General features: G+C 38.5%; 1 protein-coding gene across 1 annotated transcript in view; it reads right to left on the bottom strand.

Annotated features, from left to right (window-relative positions):
- Positions 1-19,029, bottom strand: part of THADA (THADA armadillo repeat containing) — a 145,503-nt gene that overhangs the window by 125,811 nt on the left and 663 nt on the right. Inside the window, exons 2-11 of the mRNA XM_063302892.1 lie at positions 14,387-14,483; positions 12,203-12,297; positions 10,485-10,615; positions 9,628-9,776; positions 9,504-9,536; positions 8,301-8,349; positions 6,776-6,966; positions 5,395-5,489; positions 1,459-1,679; positions 217-908 (exon numbers count right to left, since the gene is read on the bottom strand). Of these exons, the coding sequence (XP_063158962.1) occupies positions 217-908; positions 1,459-1,679; positions 5,395-5,489; positions 6,776-6,966; positions 8,301-8,349; positions 9,504-9,536; positions 9,628-9,776; positions 10,485-10,615; positions 12,203-12,297; positions 14,387-14,462 (1,732 nt within the window). The 5' untranslated portion in view covers positions 14,463-14,483. The remainder of the gene's footprint in view (positions 1-216; positions 909-1,458; positions 1,680-5,394; positions 5,490-6,775; positions 6,967-8,300; positions 8,350-9,503; positions 9,537-9,627; positions 9,777-10,484; positions 10,616-12,202; positions 12,298-14,386; positions 14,484-19,029) is intronic.

The raw sequence follows: 19,029 nt of genomic DNA, 5'->3' as shown, positions 1-19,029 counted from the left end.
AAAGAAGGCTTAAGAAAAGAAATTCTAAAGTATGTTCCTAGTCATCAAGGGGCATCTTTGCTTAGCTTTAAGTAGCTGCGAACATGAAATTCTATCCTCTCCCACCCCAACAAATTCATTGCCAAAACAAATTAAACAGTACCATCACCCACCACCTCAGTCTGTTTACAGATATCTTACACTACAAAATGTTACGTACAAGATAAAGGATCTTACCAACATTAGATTCTGCTGAAATCTGAAGGATCTTAATCATGTAGTTCAAACTTTCCGGGCTACATTTTAGCAATTTTGGTAAGTAATAATCTGTTACATAGGTGGCTTGTTCTGGACTTCCATCACATAATATCAAAAGCAGAGGAGAAACCCATGTCTCATGCCAACTATCAATCCAGGTGTTTCTTTTCAAAGTGGAGGTAAGATGCCTCTTGTGATTCACAAACATGATTTCCAATAAATCACTTGCATAAGGTGCAAAAGACTGGTCATTCATCACACCCAAGATTTGTGTAGGAATTGTTCTGTCAATTTCCAAAAGATTTTCAATGCCAATACAGTCCACAAGACACCCAAGTGATGAGTATTTACCTTTTACATGCCATTCTAAACCTAGCAAGTTTTCAGTTAACTCTGAGAAGAAAGGGTCTAGTTTTACTATGGATTCTTTCACAGCAATCTGATGTATTTGAAGAAGATTTTTAAATATTAGCTTGGACTGGTGCCTAACTGCATCTAGTGGATGTTCCCAATGTGCGTACACATAATCCAACATTTTACCAATGGTTTCTGAGTTTCCATTGAGATTTAACTTCAGATTTCTAGAACTTGATTGAAGAGAATCCAATGCTACATTGGTCCAAATAGCTAGAATTCTAGATAGAGATGCTGCCATTACAGACTCTTTTAACCTTGGAGAAACAGACAGAGTAAAGCAGGATAGAAATATATGACCATGTTTTAAAACTAACTGAATATTGACAGCTGCATATTCCGACAGCTTTTCTGACAGGTTTCCCTTGACGTAAAGTCCAGTCGTGTCCGACTCTAGGGGGCGGTGCTCATCTCCGTTTCTAAGCCTTGGAGCCGGCGTTGTCCCTAAGGACCCGTCCGTGGTCATGTGGCCGGCATGACTCACGGAACGCCGTTACCTTCCCGCCGAAGCGGTACCAATTAATCTACTCACATTTGCATGTTTTCGAACTGCTTGGTGTGCAGGAGCTGGGACGAGCAACGGGAGCTCACCTCGCCGCGCGGTTTCGAACCGCCGACCTTCCGATCGGCAGCTCAGCGGTTTAACCCGCAGCGCCACCGCCACCACTATACCAAACTGGCTCTAAGTATTCTATTTAATATTATATTTCAACACTCACAGGATTTACAGTAAAAGTTGAGCCTTGTCAAGGATTAATCTGAGTATCATCTACATTATTAAAACCATAACAAAATAAAAGTTTTTACCGTGTGCTCAAGGTCAACAAAACAGATGCTATATCCAAGAGGAGTTTCTCTGCATTCTCTCCCATGCTGTTATCTTTCCACTCTAACATAGCAAGTGCTCCATGGCAAAGAAAAAGGAGGACCGAGTCAGAAAGTTCAGCAGTACAAAGGCCACCACAGCTGTCCACAAACCACTCTGGCACATCAGAACAGTTTAGTAGGCCACAAATCAAGTCATTGATCTGCAAAAACCAATGTAATACAACTGTTAATATAAGAGGAAAAAACCCAAAAAAGTATGGTTTACTAGATCACTGGAAGACATCAAGAAATTATAGTAAAACTGGCAAAATGCAAAGGAGACTTTTTATAAAGCTCATGCTGAATGGAAATTATGGGAGCTACACTTCAAACAGTACATATCGCTAAACACTATGACTATATTTATGTTTCCAAAGCTGTCCTGTTCCATATAGTATTTATGATTGCTATTTGTCTGAATTTTTACCCCCCCCCAATACATGCCTTATCAAAGTGCATTATAAGCTATCCCCAAGCCTGTACCTTCAGCAAAGGATCGTTACCTTGTTGTGGTGCTGGAGCTTGAGCACCTCAGTGATGCCATGAGCTAAACCGTGAAGGGCCACCCAAGACGGGAAGGACATGACAGAGAGGTCAGACTAAATGCGATCCCTGGGGAAGGTAATGGCAACCCACCCCAGTATTCTTGCCGTGAAAACTAAATGGATCAGTACAACCAGAGATATGTCGGTATACCAGCGGAAGATGAGACCCCCAGGTCGGAAGATGGTCAAAATGCTACTGGGGAGGAACAGAGGATGAGTTCAAATAGCCCCAGACGTGATCACGCAGCTAGCTCAAAGCCGAAAGGACGGCTAGCGGCCGACGGTGCTGGTGGTGAACGGCGAATCCTATGTTCTAAGGATCAACACACCATTGGAACCTGGAATGTCAGATCTATGAGCCAGGGCAAATTGGATGTGGTTATTGGTGAGATGTCAAGATTAAAGATAGACATTTTGGGCATCAGTGAACTGAAATGGACTGGAATGGGCCACTTCACATCAAATGACCACCAGATCTACTACTGTGGACAAGAGGACCACAGAAGAAATGGAATAGCCTTCCTAATTAATGGTAAAGTGGCTAAAGCAGTGATTGGATACAATCCAAAAAACGATAGAATGATCTCAATTCGAATTCAGGGCAAGCCATCTAACATCACAGTGATCCAAATATACGCCCCAACCACAGATGCTGAAGAAGCTCAAGTAGAGCAGTTCTATGAGGATCTGCAGCACCTACTGGACAACACGCCTAAAAGACATGTTATTTTCATCACAGGAGACTGGAATGCTAAGGTGGGCAGTCAATTGACACCTGGAATTACAGGTAAGCATGGCCTGGGAGAACAAAATGAAGCAGGACATAGGCTGATAGAATTTTGCCAAGACAACTCACTCTGCATAACAAACACTCTCTTCCAACAACCTAAGAGACGGCTTTATACATGGACTTCACCAGATGGACAACACCGAAATCAGATTGACTACATCCTTTGCAGCCAAAGGTGGCGGACATCTATACAGTCGGTAAAAACAAGACCTGGAGCTGACTGTAGTTCCGATCATGAACTTCTTCTTGCACAATTTAGGATCAGACTAAAGAGATTAGGGAAGACCCACAGATCAGCTAGATATGAGCTCACTAATATTCCTAAGGAATATGCAGTGGAGGTGAAGAATAGATTTAAGGGACTGGACTTAGTAGATAGGGTCCCAGAAGAACTGTGGACAGAAGTCCGCAACTTTGTTCAAGAGGCGGCAACAAAATACATCCCAAAGAAAGAGAAAACCAAGGAGGCAAAATGGCTGTCTGCTGAGACACTAGAAGTAGCCCAAGAAAGAAGGAAAGCAAAAGGCAACAGTGATAGGGGGAGATATGCCCAATTAAATGCAAAATTCCAGAGGTTAGCCAGAAGAGATAAGGAATTATTTTTAAACAAGCAATGCGCGGAAGTGGAAGAAGACAATAGAATAGGAAGGACAAGAGACCTCTTCCAGAAAATTAGAAACATCGGAGGTAAATTCCAGGCAAAAATGGGTATGATCAAAAACAAAGATGGCAAGGACCTAACAGAAGAAGAAGAGATCAAGAAAAGGTGGCAAGAATATACAGAAGACCTGTATAGGAAGGATAACAATATCGGGGATAGCTTTGACTGTGTGGTCAGGGAGCTAGAGCCAGACATCCTGAAGAGTGAGGTTGAATGGGCCTTAAGAAGCATTGCTAATAACAAGGCAGCAGGAGACGACGGCATCCCAGCTGAACTGTTCAAAATCTTGCAAGATGATGCTGTCAAGGTAATGCATGCTATATGCCAGCAAATTTGGAAAACACAAGAATGGCCATCAGACTGGAAAAAATCAACTTATATCCCCATACCAAAAAAGAGAAACACTAAAGAATGTTCAAACATCGAACAGTGGTGCTCATTTCACATGCCAGTAAGGTAATGCTCAAGATCCTGCAAGGCAGACTTCAGCAATTCATGGAGCGAGAAATGCCAGATGTACAAGCTGGGTTTAGAAAAGGCAGAGGAACTAGGGACCAAATTGCCAATATCCGCTGGATAATGGAAAAAGCCAGGGAGTTTCAGAAAAACATCTATTTCTGTTTTATTGACTATTCTAAAGCCTTTGACTGTGTGGACCATAACAAATTGTGGCAAGTCCTTAGTGGTATGGGGATACCAAGTCATCTTGTATGCCTCCTGAAGAATCTGTATAACGACCAAGTAGCAACAGTAAGAACAGACCACGGAACAACGGACTAGTTTAAGATTGGAAAAGGTGTACGGCAGGGCTGTATACTCTCACCCTACCTATTCAACTTGTACGCAGAACACATCATGTGACATGCTGGGCTTGAGGAATCCAAGGCTGGAGTTAAAATAGCTGGAGGAAACATTAACAATCTCAGATATGCAGATGATACCACTTTGATGGCTGAAAGTGAAGAGGAACTGAGGAGCCTTATGATGAAGGTGAAAGAAGAAAGTGCAAAAGCTGGCTTGCAGCTAAACCTCAAAAAAACCAAGATTATGGCAACCAGCTTGATTGATAACTGGCAAATAGAGGGAGAAAATGTAGAAGCAGTGAAAGACTTCGTATTTCTAGGTGCGAAGATTACTGCAGATGCTGACTGCAGTCAGGAAATCAGAAGACGCTTAATCCTTGGGAGAAGAGCAATGACCAATCTCGATCAAATAGTTAAGAGCAGAGACATCACACTGACAACAAAGGTTCGCATAGTTAAAGCAATGGTGTTCCCCATAGCAACATATGGCTGCGAGAGCTGGACCATAAGGAAGGCTGAGAGAAGGAAGATAGATGCTTTTGAACTGTGGTGTTGGAGGAAAATTCTGAGAGTGCCTTGGACACTTGCAAGAAGATCAAACCAGTCCATCCTCCAGGAAATAAAGCCAGACTGCTCACTTGAGGGAATGATATTAAAGGCAAAACTGAAATACTTTGGTCCATGAAGTCACGAAGAGTCGGAAGTGACTAAACAAATAAACAACAACAAGCCTGTACAGGATTGCATCTAAAAATCTTAATCTTGGTCAAAATTTGGACCTATAGTTTGAGCAAATCTGGGGAACCAAGATTACAGTTGCAATCCTTTAAACAATCACCTGATAATCATCCCTGTGAATTCAGTGGGACTAACTTCTAAGTAAATGTTATCTTACTGCACTGTAAAATGACAATATTTCCTGTAACAGAACTTACATAAAATATGAAATAGATAACTAATATTGAAATGGCTACTCTTTCAGTTACTTCTCTTTCTTCAATTAGCTTAATGTTTCAAATATGCATTCAAAATTAATTTTATATGTATTTTTACTTTTTTCAAAGGAAACACACTAACCAAACAAGGTAACTTCTCAACAGGTTCAAACATAGTCTTAATAAAGAGAACAACAGCCAATCCTGCTGAAGTCTGGACAGTTTGTAGAAGGTCTTCTAAATAGATGGAAAAGATACTAGAATTATAAATGGCATTTAAAGTATTTGAGCACCATTCCAGTTTTCTGAAATAGTAAGGCATTTCCTACTATATTCTCTTTTTCTATTGCATCCATCACACTAATTCTCATAAACATAGTGAAGAAAATAATCAACATTAATACATTCAGTGGCCCCAAGTATCCATCAAGTTATGCCTTGCAGGATCTATTTGTTTCTAGCTTGGCATGTTGTATAAACACAGGTAATTGTCTGTTCTTCAATAAACCACTACAATAAAATACACAACTTAATATGATATATGGACCCAGCCACTGATAAGATCCTTGATCAAATTCCAACTAGGACAAAGAGTAATTCTTCCATATACAGAATGCTCCTTCCATTTTCAGAAAGGACTGCAAACCACAATATGCTGTACATGCAGAAGGAGAGGATTTTTAACAACTACTCCCTTTCCTGCAACTTCCCAAACCATCTTTTGAGCTGTTCTATATCTATATATGAATTCATTCATTCGTTCATTTGTTCATCTTGCACAAATGACTTTGGTTAGCAAACAGTTAAAAACACAATATAACAATTAAGAAAATGAAAATAAACACACAATAAGAATACAGCAAATAAATGGTATCATACACTCCTCCAAACATGCAGAGCAGATTTTCAAGGGTTTCAGACAAATTGGAGGAAAAAGCTAAAGGTAGTCCTCGCTTACCGACCACAATTGGGACCAGCAATTCTGTCACTAAGCGCTGCAGTCACTATGCGAAAAAACCCATGACCATGCCAGACTTATGGCATCACTTCCACTTCCATTGTTAAGCGAATCACAGAGGTCGTTAAGCAAGACATCGCAAGACCGCAACTTGCAATTTCACTTCCACGTTCTCCACTAATTCTGCTTGTTGAGAGGATTGGTTGCAAAGCTGTTGTTTTTTCCCCCAACTGTCATAACTTCGAACTGTCACTAAACAAGGCAGTCAGTAAGCAAGGACTACCTGTATCCCTTTGGCAAGCAGAATTTCATTCATAGAACTTTTTAAGTCCAACCCAAGTTAAAAAAGAAAAATAAGCAAGAGTGACATTATTTCAGTATGAAGGTTTTTATTCCTGAGTTTAGCTTTCTCTTCCTTTTGAAATAAACTGTTGGAGAAGATTAAAAATGAGTGGGTGAAAGTCATTAAACAAGTATCTCACATTACTCCAAACAACTGATTTGTTATTAAAGGCCAATGACCAGTAAAGTAGCTTTAAAAACTTAAAACATTAGCACTATTTACCATTATTTAAGAAGCATATAAAGCTGTTCAGAAGTCCACACATACATTGCCAAATGGGAGAATCCAATTTTTTCCAAAAACATCCCTGCATATTTTCCAGAATTTTTTGGATCAACGTCATTGAAACTTTAATTCCCATAAGCAAATCATGCATCAGCCGAGTTTGAGCAATGTGATTTCCGCTGAATTTCCTTTAAAAAGATACAAATAACACAAATAACTACTTCAAATCTGTTTCTGAGGACCTTTTAACCCTACAGAGCAGATTTTGGGAGCATATGGGAAATGGCAGGGGCGAGAGATTCTCTTCCTTTTCTGACAATAAAAAGCTTTCCAGCATTATGAGTAGCTATCTGGATATAGTCCCAAGTTTTAAAAAAATAGTGTGAATGCCACTAATGACAGATTATTCTTGAAAGAGATTTCCAGAATGCAGACACTGCCACTAAAAAGGTCCTAATATGTGCCCACTCACTGCTGTGCATCATTCTCTGAACTGGGCTTCAAAAAATGATCTAAAGAGGTAAGTGGTATATAAGATAAACATTCATAACAATATATCGGTATATATGCATTCATGTATATGTGTGTGCAGATCAATGGACAGAGATCCATACACATACATAATAAATTTAAATTATTTAATCAACAAGAATACATTACAAATACTCTGGAGCTCTTTTTGTATATTTCATGAACATTATGTTTTACAGTGAGAACATTTCTTAAAATTAAGAACTATTGCATATTGACATGGTACCTGTGTTTTGATTAAAAGTACATATTATTAATTGCTTTTGCAAATGCTGTTTACTCATAGTCTTAGACAATAAGTGAAAGATTTTGAATGTGTGAAAACAATCATTTGCCATTAAAAGAGTAATCTGTGCCCAAAAGGGAAGCTGAAGCTTAAGAAAATGAATTTACTCTTATGAAACTGTTTATTTGTTTACTTATTCCATTAACGGGTAAAAAATGATGTAATAGCCAAGACTGTAACAGAACTTCCAAGTTACAGAATGCATTACTAGAACTACTTACTAGACTGAGATTAAAACAAACCTGTTGCCAAACAAATAAGAAAGCCTTTAAAATGTAGGAATTGGAATACTACAAAATTGAAGTGTACAAAATAGAACAAAAGTCTTAATTTTCATGTTCAGCATTGACATTCAGCCCCAAATTACATTTTTGCAAAGTTCTAAGGTGAAGATACTTTCTCAACCTAGAATAAAAATTGCAACTTGTTGGGAAGAATATGCAGAATGTTTAAATTGATTCAATACCAGAATTCAAAGTTTTTATCACTTAGATTTCAAAACTGTTCTGATAAACTTTATACCAATAAACCAAAGCACAACTGAACTCAAGGAGTATACTGTATCTAAACATCAGACTGCTACAGCTCATTGGCCGTAAGTATTTTTTAAAAAAACTAAAAGGAGGTGTTTTCCCAAATAACACTTAGGTTTGCATTTTACATTTTTCACACTCTCCACATTTTATCTTGAGTACTGACACTTACCGGTTTTCTTCATCTATTTCAAGTATAGATTTCAACAGAAATTGAAGAGCTATGGAAATGAAGTTAGAAAAGATATAAACTATTATTTACTACCGCCAATTTGTTATAGATAAAATCAAGTCAACTTATAGAAATAGCACTACACTGAAATATTCAGAACGGTTAGGTTTTTTAAGTGAAAGCAACAAAGCTCAGCAGAAGGGAAATACTTCCTTATGTATGTATTTCTGCTTTAAAGTACAGAGAACCGAGAGAACTCTCAATATCCTCATCTTGAACCATTAAATGTAATATCCATAGCTTCCTTACCCTAATGAACTCAGTGAACCATTCTGCATTTTGCTCAAATATATACAGGTAGTCCTCACTTACCAACCTCAATTGGGAACCACAACTCCGTTGCTAAGCAACACAGTCATTAAGTGAAACATCACATGCCTGCACTGACTTACGTCAGTTCTGGCTACAGTTGCTAAGCAAATCGTTGCAGTTCGCTAAGTTCAACATCATGTGACCACAACTTGTGACTTCCTGCTGGCTTTCCCATTGACTTTGCTTGCCAGAAGCCAGCTGTGAAGCTCACAAATGGTGATCACATGACTGCAGGACGCTGCAACTGGGCGCTGGTTGCTAAGTGCCCAAATCATGATCACATGACCGTGGGGACACTGCAATGGCAGCAACTTTGAGGACCAGTCATAAGTCTCCTTTCTCACTCCATCATAACTTTGAATGGTCGCTGAACAAGTGGTTGGTAAGCAAGGACTACCTGTAGTACAGCAGCTATACAACATCTGAATATCTGAAAGACTGCCTGACACCATATAAATCAATCCACTGTAAAGAGATAAAAGCCAATATTATGTAAGCAGACATTTGCTCATACAATAGCATTTCCTCTTATAGTTCTTTTCCTCCCACCCACAATCCCCAACCTAGCCTTCCTACAGAATTTGATAACTCTAGAACTGACTGCAGGAGCACAGAAAGCCTATTTCATGAAAGGAAACCTTTCCAGCCAAGAACCTGCCTCTGTTAAAAAAATGTAATATCTGAAGATATAGAATATGCTTTTAATTAGTTATAGATCTACTCAGCAACAGAAAAATGCTTCCTATAGAGACAGGTATGGAATATTTTCATCTCACATTCTTATCTCATTAACAGAACATTCCAACCTAAGAAGAGGTTCCAAGCATTTACCTTCTTTGAGTAGTATAGTCACACTTGATTTACCTGAAAAATTCAAGTATACATTTTAGCATCTTATACCGACTAATCAAAAATATATTTTTAAATATATTAAATATTAAAAAATTAACCATACCTATATTGATAAGTTCCACACAAGAAGCAAGATTATCCATAGTTTTTCTAAAGCAGGAAAAGTTTGTACTTGTTAATTCTTCTTTAAGGCAGACAATAAAACTATCTGTAGCTTCTACCACAAGCAATTCAGGAAGGTCATTTAGGCAACTGTAGTTAAAAAGAGCATTGCCAAATTAAAATGTAAATATTAAAAGTGTTAAGATAAAAACCACACAAATGGATCTGTCTGAGCACCAGGATCTCTACAGCATTATTCTGTTATATTGGTTTTGGTACCAGACTTCAAAAGAAATCAAAGGAAAATGAACATCTACAGAACAAGCAAATCTTCCATTAAACATCTCATTCTTTTTGGGGAAAGAGAATGGATTCTAAGAAGAAAGAGACAGTCAACTGCTCACATCATAATGTTTATTGCCTTGCATCTCTGAAATTACATGGTCCATTACACTTTTCCCCCAAATGTAAATATCAGAGGATTTGGAAATAAAATCAAAAATTTATCTGAAGGCAACATATTCCTTAACTAAGGTTTAAATTACTATACAACATATAATATCTCTATTTATTAGGATTTAATGGATACATTTGAAAATTATCAATAAAGACTGAAGGTAAAGAATAGGATTATAAAGCCAAGAACACTTAAAAGAACATTATTGACTCTTGATGGATGTGACTATTTAATATTTTAATAATTTCTAAAATGTACATATCATACAAAATCTTTCACACAATTTCCACTACCATTTGTATAATTCATTTTCTCAAAATATCAGTATTAATATTCCCCTGAAGAGCATCACAGAAATGTTAAGCACTTTCTCAGTGTAGTAACTGTCCCATTTACATTACCTTGCTAACACTTTTTTCAAAGGGTTCTTTATATCCAGAGATAAGAACATCATTACCAAAATATCTAAACAACTTTTAACCATGTGATTACATGAAGACTTGGAGTCCATCTTCTCCAGTAAAGGCACAATCTACAAAGAACAAAAAAAGATTAAACAGTAACGTGACTTGCATTTTTTCAGACTAAAAACATACGTGTGTGTGTGTGTGTGATGTATATATCAGGTTTATATAGGAGTCAGTAAGAAGATTATGTATAACAGAAATGTAACCTGCAACAAAACATTAGTGTGAGCTACTCCAGGTCAGTGTTCTAATCAGTGAGCTTACTTTCAGAGTATTTATTTCTAATCCCTTCTGCATGAATTTCCATCTATCTCCCAACCCCTTGGACACCAATGAGCATTCTCAATCTTTACTGAACATTTTAGGTCAGGATGTAACCTTCTATATTTTTTTTATTCTTAATTTAATACTTGTATCATAGACTTCTCCCAAACATGAAAATAACCTTATGTTTCTTACTAGTTTCATCTTTCCCATCGAGCCACTTTAATTGAGTTAAATCAGCAAATTGGATTTTGCTATTCATTTTTATCAGCCTTCCCCAACCTGATGTCCTTCAGCTTTGCTGAGACAGCAGCTTCAACAGCTGCTGACTTCTATGGGAGCTATATTTCCAACATAGCTGGAAAGTGCCAGGATGGGGAAGGTCAGACTATAATGTATAATGATTTGGATAATCTTAAAAGGTGAAATACTACTCCTGCTTGACTTCTATTCACAATTCATGAATTAAATGGCTCATATTTCCAAATTTACAGTAATTATTAAAAATCTGGAATATGAAACTAGCTCCTAAACAGTATAGAAAAAATATACACATGCTATTTATTTGTTTGTTTGTTTGTCTGAAGAACTTATAAGGCCACCTATCTCACATAATGATCCTAGGTGGTTCAGAGCAAACAATAAAAGCAGTAACATAAAAATACATCATATCCTTCCCAGCAAGGCAACAGAACCACCCATACTGTTAACCACTTGACTCAAACCCATCCTAGCCCAATGCTTGGGGGAATAGCCAGGTCCTCATGGCCTTCCAGAAGCTAAAAGGGAAGACCCCCCAAATCTCAGTTGGGAGGCTATTCCAATACACCAGGACACCGATGGAAAAGGCACACCTCCAAGGTCATACTAACTGACAACATTTAACTATTAGGTTATATAGCTTGCAATAATAACATTATATAAGTATGAACTTTTAAACAGTATTTACTGTGTTTTAAAAGTAACATTGCACCAACCATTCTATTTTAAATTGAACAGTAATGGTAGCATCCAACAGTGGTGCCCAACAAAGAATAAAAAACATTCCTCTCACTTCCCAGAACCTCCAGTGTGCACTCCAGATTAAAGACTGGGGAGATTCTTGAGCCAATCTGGGATCAAAAAGCAAGAGGATGTTGTTTCATGTGCAAAGTCCATTCATGCAATGCTGGATGCAATCCTTAAACAAATACATGATGCAGCATCAAATAAATGTAAGGAATAAGAGTCTGAATGTTCTAATTTGGAGGGAAGACGAAGAACATGGCCAAAGTGAAATTTCTATGTACAACCATGCTCATTTTTTACTTGTATATAAATAAGAATAAATAGCATGCATTTAACATAATTCCATATTACTATTTTTACTAGTATGACTAAAATTAAACCTGTTTGATCAAATTAATTTGCTGAATGCCATCCGTCAACTGTGCACACTGCAATAATAGAGAGGCCAGGTTTTGTCCTTCAGCATCTGCAAAAGCTGCACATTAAGAAAGAAAAATGCTTTAATAGTCCACTATATATACATGACAAAAGCTATTTCCTACCTTCTCCCTTATACAGGGTTGCATTCACGCATTACACCTACGTATGCATAGTTTACAACCCAGTTTTCTGCATTTACATCATATTTTGCAGCTACCAGTAAGGACTAGCTTTGCATAAAGTGTTATGCTGAAATGTGGTTGGTTAGTTCAGATTCTGTACATCATGCAGGTACAGCTGCAGTCTGTATTCATTATATGTATTTAATAAATAAATACACTCAAATCATTAAAAAACACAGAAGTTTAAGAAAAGAACATCCATATTCCCACTGGTTCCAACTGAATTTTTGGAAGTCCCTCTGAGAAAGACCTCACCCTCTAACCTCACCCTCTAACTAGGGTCATCCTGTTAACAATAAACTCTCTGCTCTGTCCTCAACAATATGAAAAGCCTCTACAAAAATGGAGATTTCCCATTTCAGAACCTTGCTCTTCAATTCCTGGAGGCTGCAAATGAAACAAAGGGAACCCACAGGAAAAGGCAGGTCTTCCTGGCGTGTCCCATTTGCACAATGTATTGAACTACATATAAGCCAACAATATTTTTGCCTTTAATATTCTGTGTCCTCAACCTGTGTGAATAGTTTTTGGTTCAGTGTGTTATAGACTAGTTAACAATGAGATGGTAAGTTGTGTAAAGGAAATGCAAGATAATTTCCCTTTGTGAATTGCTTATTCAGATACCAAGTTCACACACTGGACTAACACTGGACTAAGCTATGGTTTGTTGAGTTATTTATTTAATCAATTTATATAGCCACCCAACTTGCAAACTGAAATTCTGGGCAGATTACATATGGTTGAAAAGAGAAGAGAAAATAACCAATGAAATAAGAAAACACTGAGGCCCAAATAATACAATATTTAATCCCAGACATTGTTCAATTGCCTGGGATCAAATACCATGATAAGCTGTATATTATGGTTTACAAACCACAATGTCTGTTCACACAACATGCTAAGCCAAAACCAAGCAACATATATCATGGCTTAGCATATTATGTGAATTCAGCCACTGTACAGAAGGTTTCTTCCTACTCTGTAGCCAACACTGGCTGTAGCACAGTCCTGCCAGTTACAAAAAGCACTCTTCCATTAGCAGAAAATGTTGTAACCTCAGGCAGCTTCAGCAAATAAAAATAAAAGTATTTTTCACCATTTCCCCCATTCCAATATCCACATTTTCCAAACACTCTGCAACAGATGAGGGGAGTCAGTGCAAGACAGCAAGAAGAACTTGATGAAAAATACCTCCCCATTCAATTACGTTTGGACTTCATTAATGGTTAATAGTTTCATTTCAAATATAAAACTTGATCTGAAAACACACAAAGCTTAAGCTGCCAGAGACTTAAAGACTGGACTTCTGATGACAATTTCAACACCTTACTTTCTAAACACTTTCCTGACCATAAACCCACCTGAACAGTGTGGAATTCAGCACAAAGCAAGTAACAAAACTAATCACTGCTGTTAATTTGGGGGCTGTACTCAAAGACCACTTGGAAGCTAGAGCTGGTCCAGAAAGCAACAGCAGGGGCATCATTGGGCATGTCTCCATATGTCTCCATGTGACACCACTACTCTGCAAACCACACTTCAATTCTGATATGCCAGAAATGATTGCCCAAATGTGACCCTTAAGAAATAGCACTTATGTGCAATACAATACCGAGTAAGGCTTGTTTACTGCTAATATGAATAACCCATTCAAAGCTGGATGACCAACTTTCTTCATAAAACCACAAAGCTGGTTGGAAGGGCATCTCAAGCACAACTTCAATACAAAACAATTTTTAAACATCAAATATTTTGGAATGTCTCTAATTTGCTTTTCACTGAGGAAAAACTTTTTTTTTCAAATTGGGATATAGCGAGCATGTAGACCTGTATCCATGAAAGGCTTGATATTCTCGTCTTTAATTCAAAAGGTACCCTCAAGGGAAATTAGTTTTAAAAAATCATTATAGCACCACTAAAATATATCTAGAGAGACAAATTAAGCAACTTAATTATACTTACAGTGAAGCCTTTCAAGCTGTTGGTGGTCAAAAACAAAGCCATCAACCTGAACTTCTTTCTTCTTCTTTAAAACCATTTTGGTAGATTAAAGAATTACCTATTAAAGAATAATATATTTGATATACTTGGAACCAACGTTGTTTTAAATACAGAATTTAAAAATGAAGACTGTTTAATTCACCTTCGTACTTTGCAAAATCTTTGTCTAGCCTATTTCTACATATCTCTGGAGAAAAGATTTAGGCAAGGTTTTCATTCAGACTTCATTAGCAACTATTTCATCTGAAATATAAAAACTCAATCAAAAAATCCACAAAGGTCTGGCAGTCATAAGTTTAAAGTCAAGACTTCCAATGAGGATATCAGCACCTTACTTCTGAAGCATTTTCCTGAGAGTAAATGTACCTGAACAACATAGAATTCAGCACAAAATAAGTAACAAAACCAATCAATACAGAATTACCTAATTTTCAGGTTGAACAACCTATTAACAAGATTCCACTAGAATGAAAACCTATATGTTAACCTGTTTTATTCTTCTATGCACACTGTTTCTGGAATTATGTTTTCTGATTTATGCCACAGCATTTCATTTCTGCCTTTCGTCTAGATTACTATTTCTTCCTGTTACATGACCTTGAGGCTACTACTTGATATACAGGTAGCCCTCATTTAACAATAGTAATTGGGACCAGAATTTCCATCACTAAGTGAAGCAGTCATAAAACGCAACATCACATAACCACATCGCTTAGCAAAAGCAATCCTGGCACTCCCTGTTGCCGTGGTTAAGCAAAGATTGAGGGTTGTTAAGTGAGTCCCAGGCAGCTTGCAAGCAGGCCAGCAGGCAGGTAAGTGGCTGCTGCTGGGCAGGGGACAGTGCAGCACAAGCGTGGCCAGGCACAGCTGCAGCACAGCAGGGGAGGGAAGAGTGCACGGGTGGCCTGTGAGGCATGTCACAAGTGCAGCTGGGCTGAGGATGGCTGTTGCCAGCCAGGGGAGGGTGAGCAGGTGCCCCGCAAGGTGTGGCTGGGCTGGCTGCCACCAGGTGGGGAAGAATGCAAGCAACTTACTAGAATGACTTGTGACCTTCCCTGCCAGCTTCCCCATTGACTTTGCTTGTGGGAAGCCGGCAGGGAAGGTTGCAAATGGTGATCACAACCCCAGGATGCTGCAACTGTCATAAGTGCAAGCCACTTGCCAAGCACCCAGATTGCGATCACATGACCACAGAGTTGTTGGGACAGCTGGAACATCGAGGACCGATTGTCAGTACCATTCATTCAGCACAATCATAACTTCAAATGGTTGCTGAACAAGTGGTCGTTAAACAAGGGCTACCTGTACTATCTGAGAAACCGCCAAAATGCATGCACAAAACACATGGGAGTTAGTTCTCACATAATTAATGAAAAACAATATAATCCTTAAGTCTGACCATTGTAAAACCAAGAGACAGAAGGAAACTGGCTGCCCATCAAGCAGCCTACTACATAAGGCAGGAACCAGAAAGAGGTGCAAAAAGTTTGAATATTATTTCTGTTGAGGCTATTGCTCTTGAAACACAGCAAACACTAGAATTCTCTTGTTATAGCTTCCCAAGGTTACTTATCAAAAATTCTTGAATTCACGTGAGCTATACAAGAGAGCTATACACACTGACAACAAAGGTCCACAAAGGTCCGCATAGTTAAAGCAATGGTGTTCCCAGTAGTAACATATGGCTGTGAGAGCTGGACTATAAGGAAGGCTGAGAGAAGGAAGATCGATGCTTTTGAACTGTGGTGTTGGAGGAAAATTCTGAGAGTGCCTTGGACTGCAAGAAGATCAAACCAGTCCATCCTCCAGGAAATAAAGCCAGACTGTTCACTTGAGGAAATGATATTAAAGGCAAAACTGAAATACTTTGGCCACATAATGAGAAGACAGGACAGCCTGGAGAAGGTGCTGATGCTAGGGAGAGTGGAGGGCAAAAGGAAGAGGGGCCGACCAAGAGCAAGGTGGATGGATGATATTCTAGAGGTGACGGACTCGTCCCTGGGGGAGCTGGGGGTGTTGACGACTGACAGGAAGTTCTGGTGTGGGCTGGTCCATGAAGTCACGAAGAGTCGGAAGCAACTAAACGAATAAACAACAACAACATACAAGAGAGACAGACTCTACTTGAATCAAAATGGAACAAGGCTGCTGACACATATCACCAAAAAGGTAGCAAAGCACCATGTTGACCAGCACCTGTCAGCTTCTCTCCAAGGATATATGGAATACAGCCAATGTTGGAAGTAGGACATGTTAAGTTAGGAGACAAAAAGGCTGTGAAAACATCTCATGCCAACATTTGAAAAAGACAGTTGTGATGATTAGTTCCCAAATGGTAACAATTCAGAAAATGATTTTATAAACAATCACCTCCAAATTCCTTCCTGATCACTGAAGACATTGCCAGTTTGCCAGTTCACAGAAAGGCAGTAAAAAGAAAATTAGGAGACTCCACCTTAACATATTTTGAGTTACTGGTTGTAGCTTGAAATTCTTGTAATCCCATCCCTTTCTTCACAATAAAACTTGCTAAAAGTCTTTCTGAGAATTCTGCTTGGAAAATAAATATGTTCAGTTTCATCAGATGGCAAAGAGCCTGACAGACATGGAGACCATTGGTTCCTATGCCAGTGCTAAAGTCTCTGATCAAGATGGTGGAATTAGAATGCTTGGTTGCAACTAAGAACACAAATATAGTGGGTAGAGTAGAAATAAGTGGGAAGAGAGAATATCAGTAGAATAGGGTCATTCTAGGATACAGGCAGTCCTTGCTTAAAGACCATTCATTTAACAATGGTCCAAAGTTACGTCAGCAGTGCTTTACGACCTGTACTCACACTTGCAACAGTCATAAACCATCACACCACCCCCATAGTCACGTGATCGCAATTCAGGCACTTAATAACCAGCTGTCATTTACAACTAGTCGCAGCATCCTGCGGTCATGTGATTGTGATTTGTAACCTTTTCTGCTGGTTTCTGGCGAAAAACATCCATTGAGGAAGTTGAATTTGCTTAACAACCATTGTAAAAATGGTCATAAAATCAGGTCCGGTCACATAGTGACTCACTTAATGACTGCACCACTTAACAACCAATTTGTTGTGCCTGCTAATTCTATCATCTTCACCAACCATTCCTCCACTGTGGGTATTTTGACCTCCCACAATATCAAGGTAGGGGTCAAGGATTCAAGAAAGAATCCTCCCCCTCTGAATTCTTCTGCAAACAAGTAGGAGGGAAACATGTACTAGAAAACTCAAAAAGTTGTCATTACATCAGTAGATAAACTCTGTTCACATGCATGTGATTCATTTATGCAAAACAAAATCCCTAATGTCCCTTTATTCCTTTGTAAGTTCTTGCAGACCCACTGCTTCCCTTTTTTAAATTTTCCCAGGTATTGATGTCAAGCTGATTAGTCTGTAGTTTCCTGGTTCCACTTTTTTTTTCTTCCGTTTTTGAAAGAATGGAACAAAATTCAATCTTCTGGCACTTCCCCTGTACTTCAGGAGTTCTTAAAGATTAATGGTTCTGAGATCAGTTTGGTCTAGTGGTTAAGGCAACAGGCTAGAAACCAGGAGACTGAGAGTTCTAGTGCCACCTTAGGCGTGAAAGCCAACTGGGTGACCTTGGGACTCTCTCTCAGCCCAACTCACCTCACAGGGTTGCTGTTATGGGCAAAATAGGAGGAGGAAGGAGTATTAGTTATGTTCCCTGCCTTGAGTTATTTATAAAAATAATAAAGGCAGGATAGAAAATAAATACTGTAAATATTCATCACTTGTTTCAGCACCTTGGGAAGTAATCCATCCAGCCCAGGTGACTAGAATTCATTCAAAGCTGCTAGGAGTTCTCTCACCACTTCTTTGCCTAATTTGACCTGCATTTCTGTTCTGTCCCCCACAGCACAGCTTCTGACATGTTGGATCACTTTTTCCTTTTGCAAAAAGCCAGATGCAAACTAGGAATTAAACAGTCCAGCCATTTCCCAATTGTCATTGGGAAATGACAATTGCCATTTTCTCCAACCAGCAAACCAACTGTTTCCTTGATTTTCCATTTGTTCCACACATACCCCCAAAACCCCTTTTGTGTTATTTTTGGCATTTAGTACAAGCATCAACTCATTGTACACCTTAAGTCTTCCTTACCCCATTCTTACAGATTTGGACTATTTCTTTTTGTATATGCCCCTTTTCCCCTTTTTTAAAACTTGTCCTTTTTGTTTCTTGTGGTAGTTTATCAGAAAGCTCTTTATGCAACCATAGTGGTCTCATCAGTTATCTCCCATTTTTCTTTCTCTTTGGTATTGTTTGGGTCTTAAGTTCAGAATTTCCCAACCCTCTTGGACTTTCTTTCTCTTCTGGATTTCCATCCATGGAATTGTTCCTACTTTTCCCTTAGCTTACTGAAGTCAGCTCTCTAACTACCTTCAGTTCTGCTTGTTTGCAATTTCATGAAGGAAGTTAACTTCAGAAACAACTCTTTATGTAAAATATAACTTTAGTAACCGATTTTACTAAACATACAAGCTGACCTCATTTTTTTTTCTAGTTTATCCCTAAAATGCATTAAAAAGTGTATGACCAGGGTCACTCCAA

The sequence above is a fragment of the Candoia aspera genome, chromosome 1 (assembly GCF_035149785.1).
Source record: "Candoia aspera isolate rCanAsp1 chromosome 1, rCanAsp1.hap2, whole genome shotgun sequence".
Lineage (NCBI taxonomy): Eukaryota > Metazoa > Chordata > Lepidosauria > Squamata > Boidae > Candoia > Candoia aspera.
This window is presented reverse-complemented; position numbering and strand designations above follow the sequence as displayed.